We start from the raw sequence: 11,965 nt of genomic DNA, 5'->3' as shown, positions 1-11,965 counted from the left end.
ATTGGCGCTGTGTGTGTTTGTGTTATTTGATACCGGTGGAGAACTAACTATCCGGCGAGCGGTGGCTTCTGATTTATCTCTGCACCAGCACACCTGCTGAAGGCTGTGAATTCTCAGCCAAGATGTAAGGGCTGAGTGAAGCTCTGTGGCTACTCTGTGAGGGCATGAAATCCACCAAACAATATTTATTCTTGCCTGCTAAGAAATTGTAATCATGGGAAAGTATCTCAGCCATGCTACAGCTGACTTGACCTCCCATGCTCTCTCTAACAGGGGGAAAGAGCCAGCCATGACAGCAGCGAATGCCCCATTACTCTCTCATTTTATTTGTACAACATTGCCCCCTAAAGTTTTTTTCTGGTCTGTCTCTCTGGGCCCCCGCGGAGGTCTGTGTCAGAGGACAATGCTGCATCACAATATAGTGCAGTAATTTTCCACTACCTGCTCCCGGCAAATTGACCACAGATGCACCTCACCTGTATTACTCTGTCACATTCAATTTGAGAAAAACACTGGGGATCCTTGGCTGTTCCACATACACACACACACAGCATTTGAAAACCACAGGGAGCTATGCAGATCTAAGACATAGAGGTGCATGAACCATGCTGCAGGGTGAACAGAATGAGAGGAGAGGTGAGCAATTATGACTTTGGAGGAGCAGTAACGTAAATCATGTGTCCTTTTGCACTCCCCTACAGTAGCAGGTCTGGTAGCCACTTGAATGAATAAATGAGCATTGTAAATGGAACAGTGTGTGCACCCGGGAATTAAATAAATCCAGACAAAATGTAGTAGCCTACAGCAGCCTAGATAGATAGATAGATAGATAGATAGATAGATAGATAGATAGATAGATAGATAGATAGATAGATAGATAGATAGATAGATAGATAGAAGAAAAATACAAAGACACGGATAATCATGTTATAAAAACGTAATGCAATAGTTAAGCATTATAGCCTATATGTTAATTCAGTTACTAACTCAGTTAGTGTTTGGGGAAAGTAACTAACTAGCCTATAAGTAATTACTTTAAAAATAATTACTTTATTTTTAAAGTGAGATATCCCCAACACTGCAGACAATACAACAAATTACATTAAACCTGTACTAGTTGATGTTGTATGGGGAATAGCTGTATCCTTTAGTGAGGGTGGCGGTCTGATTTGTGAGGCTGCTGCGCCCTCTGGTGGCAGGAAGTCGTCTGTATATTTTGACATTTCCGTCTCCGGGAGACATATTGCTTACAGGAGCAAATTCTGGAGAGCCAAGAGGAGGAAAGGATTAAAAAAAATCATCTAAATCATCGCGACTTGTACCACTTACACCACATAGGAAACGATGGGTAAGCTCGTTGACCACTCGTGAGTACAGATATACAGTGTGGTGCTAAAATACTGAGCTGTGTCTCCGGGGACAACGGTTATGAAATCATGACCACCTCACTGTTGTTTAGCTCGTTAGCTAACTCATTAGCCAGGCGGCTCGTTGCTACGTAGTAGCGCAGCACGAGTTGCTGTTTTTTCGCAAGTTCACTCGCTCTTTATCAAACTTGACACCCAACTCTACAACCACAGGGCGACGTTTAAGATGTTGAATATGTGTTATTTGCCACACATGCTGTTCTACCTTCATTACAACCCGAATAACCAAACAATACCATATGTTAACCAAGTTAGGGAAACTTGGCTAATCGCTAACTGCATTAGCACGGCGCTATAGTTAGCATCAACTCTTGATCAGACAGGAGAGGAAGACACCTTTACAGTTTAGATATAGTGTTATTATCAGTGATGTTAGGATATAAGTCTTCTTATGGTCAACTGCGGCGTAATATTAGCCAGTCACTCTGACTGTAGTCGCTATCATAACGCAGATGTTGGTAGCGTACCGTTAGCAACATTAGCTGGGTGTTGGGGTTCAAATGCTGCTCTGGTGGATATTTCTAAATATCTGAAGCCGATTGCTGATAAGAAACAAGACAAAGTATTTATTAGACACTTTATGTGATGACCCAATTTAACACTTATACTGTCGAGCACAGATTTGTGTGCGGCCATCGGCTCGTGGTGATGTTAGCATAGCCGTGTTAGCCCTGTCATTTAGCCATACTTTTTTAACGTATAAATTAAAGCTGGAATAAAATGGTTTTATATTACTTATTATTCTTATTGTTTTTAAGCAGTTTGACAGTCAAGTGGAAACCAATGAGCTGGTAGATTTTAAACATACGGAGCCCATGACAGACTTTTGACAGCACGCTAGCAGTGTGTCTGGCAGCAGCCTTGTGAAGCAGCGTGTACATGTGACACCAGGGCTGCCCGTGTTTTCCAGACTATTCCCGTTACAGTATTACACCCGTTTCCCCTCCTCAACAATATAAAAATGACAATAACATTACTGGCAAGTTGTATGCGTGACATTTAAATGAAAACATTTTTCAGTAGACAAACTGTCTAAACACCATACTGGATATATAACACGTCAAAGTCCAGCTGGTCCAGTTTTATTATTGTAACTGGACTCCTGTCCTGCCGCTCAGGCTCCATGATGTTTTAGTACTGGGGAAGTGGCCTTGGGTAAAACCGCTCATGGTTGCTTGTCCTGTCACCAGAGCATGCTGCTGTGCTTAATCAGACTAAATGAAGGTATCAGGTCCACCAACTTGAAACACACAAGACTGTATTGCAAGTAGGCCTGACATAAAGTTTCAGATTCATTTGGACTGCTTTTGAGATTCCAGCAGAGGGTTTCTAATCAGAATAAAAACACAACTAAAACTTGGTATAAATAGGATTTTTTTTCTCCCTTTTTTGAGTCAGCAAACTCTTTAACACCTCCCTGCTATTCTGCTCTTCCCTTGCTATAGGTAGGGTCTCTACTGAAATGCCAGGGTAAACATGTGTTCTCAGCAGGGCTATTTCTGTACCATCCAGCGCAAACGGCAAATCTAATCTGGCTAATACGGTGCAGAAACAAGAGCATCCAGCTGCAACCTGTGCGCCGTCCACCGTCCACGCCCTGTGGCTTTGCCATCTGGACACATTACACACATGCATGAGCTTTTTTATGAGGCTGGTTGTGCTAATGCCCCCAAGTCATAACATGACCTCAATTTCAGCCACTTGTTCCGATATTTAACCTCGGAACCCCCCCCCCACACCTCCTCTATTACGATCCGGGGCGCTTTGGCACAGAAGGCTGGCACCGGTCTGAGCTGCTGCCAGATTTTTAAACATCGTTCCCACCTCTTTCTCTCCCCTGTCGCCCCCCCCCCGGGTGACTCAGGGATCTGCCCAGTGCCCTGTTCTGGTGGCACGACTGCACAAATGCTGAGAATGGGCAGTTTGTCCTGTGTGGGCACCAGTTTATGCTAACTCTGCGATTTAAGTCGACTGAATAAATGCGTTTGTTCTGCCCGCCAGCTGACTGGTTGATGAATAGCTTAGCTCTCTCTCTCTGTCTCTGTGTCTCTCTCTCTCTGTATGTGTGTGTCTGTGTATTTTTAGGCTGTGTTGTGTAGTTTCTATGAGCTTGTTTATAGGAGACTTTTTATATATTTAGACCCTTGCACATGCAGTTTCATCACCATGTCCTATAATTAGAGATGTCAGTGGAAACAAACTTTTTTTCTCTCTCGTAGACTCACTTATTCTTCCTGAACACATGCTGTCCTTGTTAACCTCAACTTGGATGAGGCAAAATTCTGAGCAACCGTTTCCTCCTTTTTGTCTAAAAAAAATCACAATGTTTTCCCATGTGTGTGGCCCATCAGAGCCGTCAGCCAGTCCGGCCAAGGATAACTACAGGATGAACCGCTACAAGAACAAAGCACTGAACCCAGAGGAGATGAGGCGCAGGAGAGAGGAGGAGGGCATCCAACTCAGGAAACAGAAACGAGAACAACAGGTATCACCCTCAGACCCGTCCTTTTATCTCCCTGTGTTGAGATTGCATCGCTATGCAGTCGTCGTGCTTGAGATGAGTTTGGTGCGAGTGTGACACTTTGTCACTTCTGACAATTTGTTTTTGTAATCGCAGCTTTTCAAGAGGAGGAACGTGGACATTCTGAATGAAGAGGAAGCTATGTTTGAGAGCCCACTGGTGGACTCCTACCTGAGCTCTCCAGTCACAGTGAGTGTCTATTGTCCTAATGCCATTCTCTTGACTTCCACAAGCCAGACAAAGAGAGGCCCGCACAGAATCCCACTGGAGGTTTATTTTACATCCCATTTCAGTTTTGTTATTCATTGTTGTCTGTCAGAGCGGCGGAATCTGCTGAGCAGATCAAGTGTTGAGTATGTGTGTGGTGTCGTTGTTGTAGGAAGGAGTCATTACCAGAGACATGGTTGAGATGCTTTTCTCAGAGGACCCGGAGCTTCAGCTCGCCACAACACAGAAATTCAGAAAACTACTTTCCAAAGGTACAAACAGACAAGTGCACACACACTTCCCTTATATCACAGCCATGATGACGCCACAGACCAAACCAAGATACTCACGTCCAGTTCTGTTTTTAATTCACCTCAGAGCCCAACCCACCTATTGATGAAGTTATAAACACACCTGGAGTCGTGGAGAGGTTTGTGGAGTTCCTGAAGAAGAGTGTCAACTGCACACTACAGGTCTGTTTGTTAAAACATTCACTGTCTGCTTGTAGGATGTACTCATACCAAACTGAATAGATGGTAAATTGATATTTGCATGATCATTTGTTTAGCTACCTCCCTCGGTATTCTAATCATTTTAAAGTTTGTTTTCATCATGTAAAAACTTGAAGGCTCTGTGGTTAAAAGTTTTAAACATCACTCTCCTCTCAATGATGTTTTGTGTCATTGCAGTTTGAAGCCGCTTGGGCACTGACCAACATAGCATCAGGCACATCCATACAGACAAAGACGGTGATCGAGGCTGGAGCAGTACCAATCTTCATAGAATTACTGAACTCTGACTTTGAGGATGTCCAAGAACAGGTAACATACAATGTGACCGGCATGATATTTTATGTATAAAGCAGTGTGATTTCCAGAATAAAAATCGGAATCACATTTATTTGCCAAGTGTGTGCGGTATATCGTCACTCGCTTGTACACACATACATATAAAAAGACATACAGAATGAGGACAGCAACAACTGAGCAATAAAACAATACAACAGAGAACACATACAAGTACAAATATAATTTGGCTTGCATTGTTCCACACTTGTTTAACCACTGTTTTTCCCCCCCACAGGCTGTGTGGGCTTTGGGTAATATTGCAGGGGATAGTGCAGTTTGCAGGGACTATGTGCTAAACTGCAACATTCTTCCACCACTGTTGACGTGAGTTCATACTTTTTTTTCTATTTAGAGCCGTTATTTATTTAAGCCTCCTGCTTCTTAAACTATAACGGATTTTTGCTCTTCTTTGAAATTTCAGGCTTCTGACCAAATCCACTAGATTGACCATGACTAGGAATGCAGTCTGGGCTCTGTCTAATCTCTGCAGAGGAAAAAACCCTCCACCTGCTTTTGAAAAGGTATTTCCTCATACTATAAAAAACCAAAACAATGTAACAATATATCAGGACTTGGAGCAACTACAAAGAACTTTTTTTAACTGGATAAAACGATTTACAGCACTCAGACCGGAGATAAGGGTCTTCATGTCTAAATCTGAAGTTTGATAGTTATCGTTGGTAAACGTAAGAAGAATGAAATCACTTCATATATTTTCAATTTTCTGCTTAGCTATTCTAACAGCATCAACACTGGGGAGTAAATGTACAGGCAGTGCAGGAAGAGTATTTTTATGCATATTAATTGGGGGGGATGCCTTTCTTCTTCAGTAATTCAGACATATCAAAAACATAAAATCTTCTCTGACACTTTTTGAATTGCTTATACTGATCCATCTTATATTTTTGAAAGTATCTATACTCTCATATCCAGAAGTGTGTAGATTCCAGCACTCTCTTGCCTGCATTCCAGTCGACGCTTCTTGAAACTAGTGTTGAAACACAATGAATAAGAATGGTGGCGTTTGTGAGCATGGTTGTCTACAACAGTGGATCTGTGTGATGTTGAACAAACTTCTTTCTCCGGGTTCATATTTTTTAAACCTTGCAGGAATCAGATGTTACCAGGCCACACTGCTTTTCCCTTCAACTGCCTGTCAGCTGAAAAGCCTAGCATTGATTTTTTTTCTGTGTGATTCGTAGGTGTCGTTGGGTTCATGTTGTCTCTGAAAATAAATAAGCATTATGTTTTGATGCGTCTAGGTGTCACCCTGTCTGCCAGTGCTGTCCAGACTTTTATTTAGCAGTGACCCAGACTTGCTGGCAGATGCCTGCTGGGCTCTGTCCTACCTCTCAGACGGCCCCAATGACAAGATCCAGGCTGTCATTGACTCTGGCGTCTGTAGGCGCCTCGTAGAACTACTCATGTAAGTCCAGCAAAGCTCTCTGGTATCTTTATCACTGTAAATGTGGCCTGTAAATTCTTAAGATTCTGTCTCTATTCACGGCCCTGTTCTCTAGGCACACTGACTATAAGGTGGCCTCTCCCGCCCTGAGAGCTGTAGGAAACATCGTCACTGGAGATGATATTCAGACACAGGTGGGTGAGAGTATGTAAAACGTAACTTTTCCTCCTGCTAACTGCTCATAAATTACTAAAACAAAAACTATTCTCCCTCTGTATAGGTGGTGTTGAACTGCTCAGCCCTGCCCTGTCTGCTGCACCTTCTCAGCAGCGGTAAGGAGTCCATTCGCAAGGAGGCTTGCTGGACCATTTCGAACATCACAGCAGGAAACAGAGCACAGATACAGGTGAGGCACAGTGTGGCCAGAGTCAGATATGTATTGTTCTGTTCATCCACTCCTACGTACAAATCAAATTTGGCACAAACGTTCACCAGGACTCAAAGATGCACTGATTAGATTTTGACTCAAGGTCAAGGTCACAGTGACATCAGAAAATGTAATTTTGACCTTGTGAACACAGTAAATCCAGAACTCCTCATGGTAATCCCTTCAGATTTTACATACCGGTACATGTCTTATTGGGTTCAAGTAAAGACTGATTACTTTGGTCAAATGTCACGGTGAGCTCCACTTTTTGGCTGCAACTCAAGACTTCACACAGCGATTATAAAAATATGTCACACAAATGGTTAATAGTGTACATGAATCTGGATTAACCGGGATGTAACTTTAAAAAAAACTAGTCTGAGAGCTGTAGACACAGCGAGGCAGTAATTCCAGTTGTCATGTGTGGATATGTGGATACACTTATGAGTAATAGACATGAGTAAACAACATGGTTCCAGTCAATAATGATATTCCAAAATGTGAAGACCTTATAGATCATGTTTTATTGAGACACAGTAAACAAAGGCTGATCAGACCATCTGTCATGGCGCCAGCAGGTCCCTCAAGTTTGCCTCTGAAAAGCTCAACCACAGTAAATCAGGATTTCACAACGTCATGTCTTGTTCTGTCCCACAGACCGTTATTGATGCCAACATCTTCCCAGTGCTGATCGACATTCTACAGAAAGCTGAGTTCAGGACCAGGAAAGAGGCGGCCTGGGCCATCACTAATGCCACCTCTGGAGGAACACCAGAGCAGATCAGGTCAGACTTAATGGTAGACAGACAACTGTCTCTGAAAACCCCTGGGATCCCAGCAGCTAATTACAAGATTGATTTGGATGAGATTGCCTCTGATTTAATGTCTTTCCTGCCCGAAGTTAACTTCATAGAGGCATTACCATTAAATATCTGCCACTGAGATGATTATTTTTTAGTTTGAAGAAGCTTTAAAGACCACATGTAGGTGATAACAGGCATGAACCGTGAAGAATTATGAACATAGATTAAATGAATTAGTTTAGTTGCGGTATTTTAAACAAATTGGTGCCTAAGTAAAAGTCTGTATTATAATCGTCTCATTACTAAGAACACTATGTTGTAGATGGAGTTGTTAAAAAATGTGTTTGTCTGTTTGCATGTAGATATCTGGTGAACCTGGGCTGCATTAAGCCGCTGTGTGATCTGCTGACGGTGATGGACTCGAAGATCGTTCAGGTTGCTCTCAATGGGCTTGAGAACATCCTGAGGCTCGGGGAGCAGGAGGCCAAGCAGGAGAACAACGGCGCTGGGGTCAACCCTTACTGCAGCCTCATCGAGGAGGCCTATGGTACTGTACAGGAAGTGCATGCATACTGAAAACTCATATGAAAGGGCTTCGGTATATTGTAATAATACAAGTTTGTTGGAAATTAAGCGAGTGACGGTAGATTTAATAGGTAAAAAATCCTTTTTTTAGACAACCGAGATCATCATATAATTATTAAAACCTGTATTGAAAACAAATACAAGCATGATTTAAAAACTGTCATTTATTGGCAGGTAGAATCCCAGTGGGAATGTGTTGAATTAGACTTTTCTCTCATTATGAAGAGATGTGATGAAAAGTTGTTAGTTTTCATCTAATTATAGATTCAATCTTTCAGTTAAGTCAACAAAAATGGCTTTTATTTCCATCATTTTACTGTGATTTTCTTTTCTTTTATGATCTATACTGAACAGCTGTTGCAGCTGTGTATTGTGTATCCATAGTTGTAGGTATTTTTCTTGGCTGCTGTGAGGCTGAAACATTGTCTACTTGTTCAGTGTCAGTATGACTCTGCTCTTTAGGAACACGATGCACAGGATCGCCGATGCAGTGAATCTATTTATTTGAATTAGCATAAGCAGTGACTCATTCAGATGCTGCATTCACTGCTGTTCATTTTTAAAATGAGCTCTGTCATAAACACCAAAACAGTGTTATGTGGAGTCGGGGAAACATCTATTCCTTTTTTTATCAGTTACCCAGGCAGCAGTGATTAGTCTTCAACTTCATTTTTATTGATTTGTCCCTTGGAGGGCGATTTGGTTTACAGCAGACAAACACATCCAACAGTTGCATTTGAAAGGACATAAAACATACAGGATGTGAGCAGCAAAGTACAGCAGATGCAACAAATGATACTATACAACATTAAAGTGCATACTGTATAAAATAAAATAATCTGATTGGTCTTGAGTTGATTTTTTTTTTTTTTTCTCCCCAGGTCTGGACAAGATCGAGTTCCTTCAGAGCCACGACAACCAGGAGATCTACCAGAAGGCCTTTGACCTCATCGAGCACTATTTTGGGGTGGAGGATGAAGACAACAGTCTAGCCCCTCAGGTGGACCAGGCCAACCAGCAGTTCCTCTTCCCCCAGCAGGAAGCCCCCATGGAGGGCTTCCAGCTATAAATCAGCACCCTTGTTTACCCCCCACCCCATCATACCTCTCTATCTCATGGAGGACCCACAGTCACCTGAGTTACCCTACGAGCCCCACCCCGCCCTACCGCCCGCCTCTCCCGTTACCACAAACGCACACGCAACTTTGCTCCCCTGCCTAAACACGCCCCCTTCTCTCCATACTCCTCAAGCAGTGGACTGACTTCTTGCAGGGTAGACTCATGTGTCTCCTGACCATCAATGGAGGCGCAGCACACAAACTCCATTACACATAGAAGAGGAAGCGATCGCCTCATAACCCAAAGTATGAGTCTCCCCTGGCTAAAAACGCACACAGACATCTTCCTGCCATGTGATAGCTCTTAGATTCTCTCATTGGCAGTAACGGTGGCTTGTTTGGTTAATAATCTTTATATACACTTTTTTTTTCTCTCCAATGGGACATTCCTATTATCAGGACTACCCATGCATCCTCATGCTAAGTCTGTAGACTGGGGGTGCATGAGGTTTCATATGCCCAGCTATTGATGTCAGTATGACTTAGTGCAATTCAAAAAAGTACTTGTACCATTATCCCTTCTTAGTTACACCATTAGTTATTTTTCCCCAACCCTTATTTATCTTCTTATGATATTTTTCTTTCCATTTCTGTTTTCTTCAGTGGAAAGCACATGGTTTGCTGCCAAGAAGCTGTGTGATCATTAGGCTTAGGGCTGCTCTCTGCATATTGCTCATGGAGAAAAGAATTCTATCTTTACTTTGGGGTTCAGAGACACAAACGTCCACCCGAAGTCAAGGGCTGTCTAGTAGTGCCCTAAGTCTGATGGCCAAGCTTAGAATCGCGTTTTTCTTTTTGGTTTGGTTTTTGTTTTCCCACCCCCACATCTTATCAACATGTTGATTTCTTTCTTTTTTAAGTGGGATGAATTAAGGGGGAGGGCTGAGGTGGGGAAAAGTGTAAAACTTAGAAGAGAATAATTTAACCTTAGGACGGGCTCTGAATGGGATATTGGATATGGGATTGGGTTTTGTTTTTTTGTTTTTTTTTTAGATGTGTTTAAAAAAAAAAAGAGAAAAAAAATCCAGGTTTGGAGGGTGGTATAGTTAGAGATCCGATGTTCGTCGTGTGCTGTGTTATTAATAACAATACATTTGAATTACGAAGTGATTTAACTATTAAACAAGGCGTAACTGGGATGTTGGGGGGGAGAGCCAACAGCAGCAGCTAATCAAACTTTTTTTTTTGTATTTAAATAAATATAAATAAATGACAGATTAAAGCTTAGTGGCGGACACGTCATGCGACGATGCGGTTTTTAGTTTTGATTTTCCGATTCCACTGATGCCCAATGTAAATGGGTTGCTGCTCGTTCGCTTGCCGCTTTTTGCCCCCCCACTCCCCAGTGGTATGTGGTAGGGTTTTTGCATGGTGTTATATTACCCTGCCTATAGTCACTGAGTATCCCTGGCCAAACACAAACACACAGACAGTGTGAACAAACACTGTGAGACGTTGCTGGAGTTAAAGAGCAGGAACTAGGCCATGACTAATTGGTTTGGTGGTGTTAACAGTGATAGTGTAGTGACGGTGGTGGTGTTTTGTATAGCGGTAGAGTTGATATATAACCTAATGGCATTCTATATCACTATATTTATGAGGAATGGGAATGACGACTGATAACACATTTGCATGGGTCCATTGTGATATGTACAGGTATTGATGTAAATAGCCTATCCTCTGACCGGCTAGGAAAGTCCGTGCCGCTTCTCCGACCCCCCTCGAGGGCGAAACAACAACCAGAGTTTGGCTAGGGATATATCTGAGAAAAAGTGACAAGCCTAACTGCAACCAAAAATTCAAGTATAAATATATATTTGAATTTTGATGTATTAGCATTATATATATCTATATATATTTGCGCACACTTCATGTACACTTGCATACAACACCAGCAGACACTGTACACACACCTCACACAGATGAGTGGCTAGTAGCAAGTAAAATTGTTTCCATAGTCATTTTATTTTGAAGTTAAACCTTAAAAAGTGTGAAAAATGCCATTTTTGGCTGTTTTTTTGTTTCAAAGCACTTAAATACCGTTTCTTTATTTTTTTTAAAAAGATGTTGGCTTCTTTTTTATTTTACGTTTTTCAGTTTTAATCGAGACAATGAAAGAGAGGTTTCTTGGCTTGAATTCAGAAGTGATTTGGTGTATACTTTTGGAAACTTTTTTGCTGTTTCTAGCCACATGACTTTAACGATGGCTTAAATTAGCCCTGTATACCCTGACCTCAGAGCAGCGCTGCCTCTGACAGGAACTGGTCTTAGATCAGGGTTTCAGGCTTTGTGGATGGAGCAGAACTGTGGTCGTGTGATGTTTGACTGACGGGCACTGTGTGAGGAAGAGGTTGATTGACTCTATGACTATGTAAACCCATCAGAGTCTGGGAGCCCCTGTTCTGTGGATCACAGGAAACCATCTAATATTTTATCATGGAGCTGTGTGGAAAAAACGATGGTTCCATTAACCAAAAATAGAAATGCTGCAATGTTGAATAACCGTGCACAATCCAGAACATATCTTTTTATCTTTTGCATTTAAATACGTTGTTCCAGTATTGCATTTTTTCAATTTAGCCTTCAATTTCCCATGTCAGTGCAGGATATCATAGTGTAAGATG

The 11,965-nt window shown here is 42.0% G+C and overlaps 1 protein-coding gene across 1 annotated transcript; it reads left to right on the top strand.

Moving 5' to 3' along the window:
• The first annotated feature begins 1,222 nt into the window (after nucleotides 1-1,222).
• kpna6 (karyopherin alpha 6 (importin alpha 7)) lies at nucleotides 1,223-10,541 on the top strand. The gene is made up of 14 exons (XM_083982558.1): nucleotides 1,223-1,348; nucleotides 3,779-3,912; nucleotides 4,045-4,137; nucleotides 4,328-4,427; nucleotides 4,534-4,628; nucleotides 4,845-4,976; nucleotides 5,239-5,327; nucleotides 5,425-5,524; nucleotides 6,266-6,429; nucleotides 6,524-6,602; nucleotides 6,689-6,814; nucleotides 7,493-7,620; nucleotides 8,001-8,185; nucleotides 9,105-10,541. The coding sequence occupies exons 1-14, from the start codon at nucleotides 1,345-1,347 to the stop codon at nucleotides 9,290-9,292; spliced, it is 1,617 nt and encodes a 538-aa protein (XP_083838684.1). The 5' UTR covers nucleotides 1,223-1,344; the 3' UTR covers nucleotides 9,293-10,541.
• The last annotated feature ends 1,424 nt before the right edge of the window (nucleotides 10,542-11,965 follow it).

The sequence above is a fragment of the Trachurus trachurus genome, assembly GCF_905171665.1.
Source record: "Trachurus trachurus genome assembly, chromosome: 11".
NCBI classification, from domain to species: domain Eukaryota; kingdom Metazoa; phylum Chordata; class Actinopteri; order Carangiformes; family Carangidae; genus Trachurus; species Trachurus trachurus.
The sequence above is the reverse complement of the archived record's forward strand: the minus strand, read 5'-3'. Positions and strand labels throughout refer to the sequence as shown.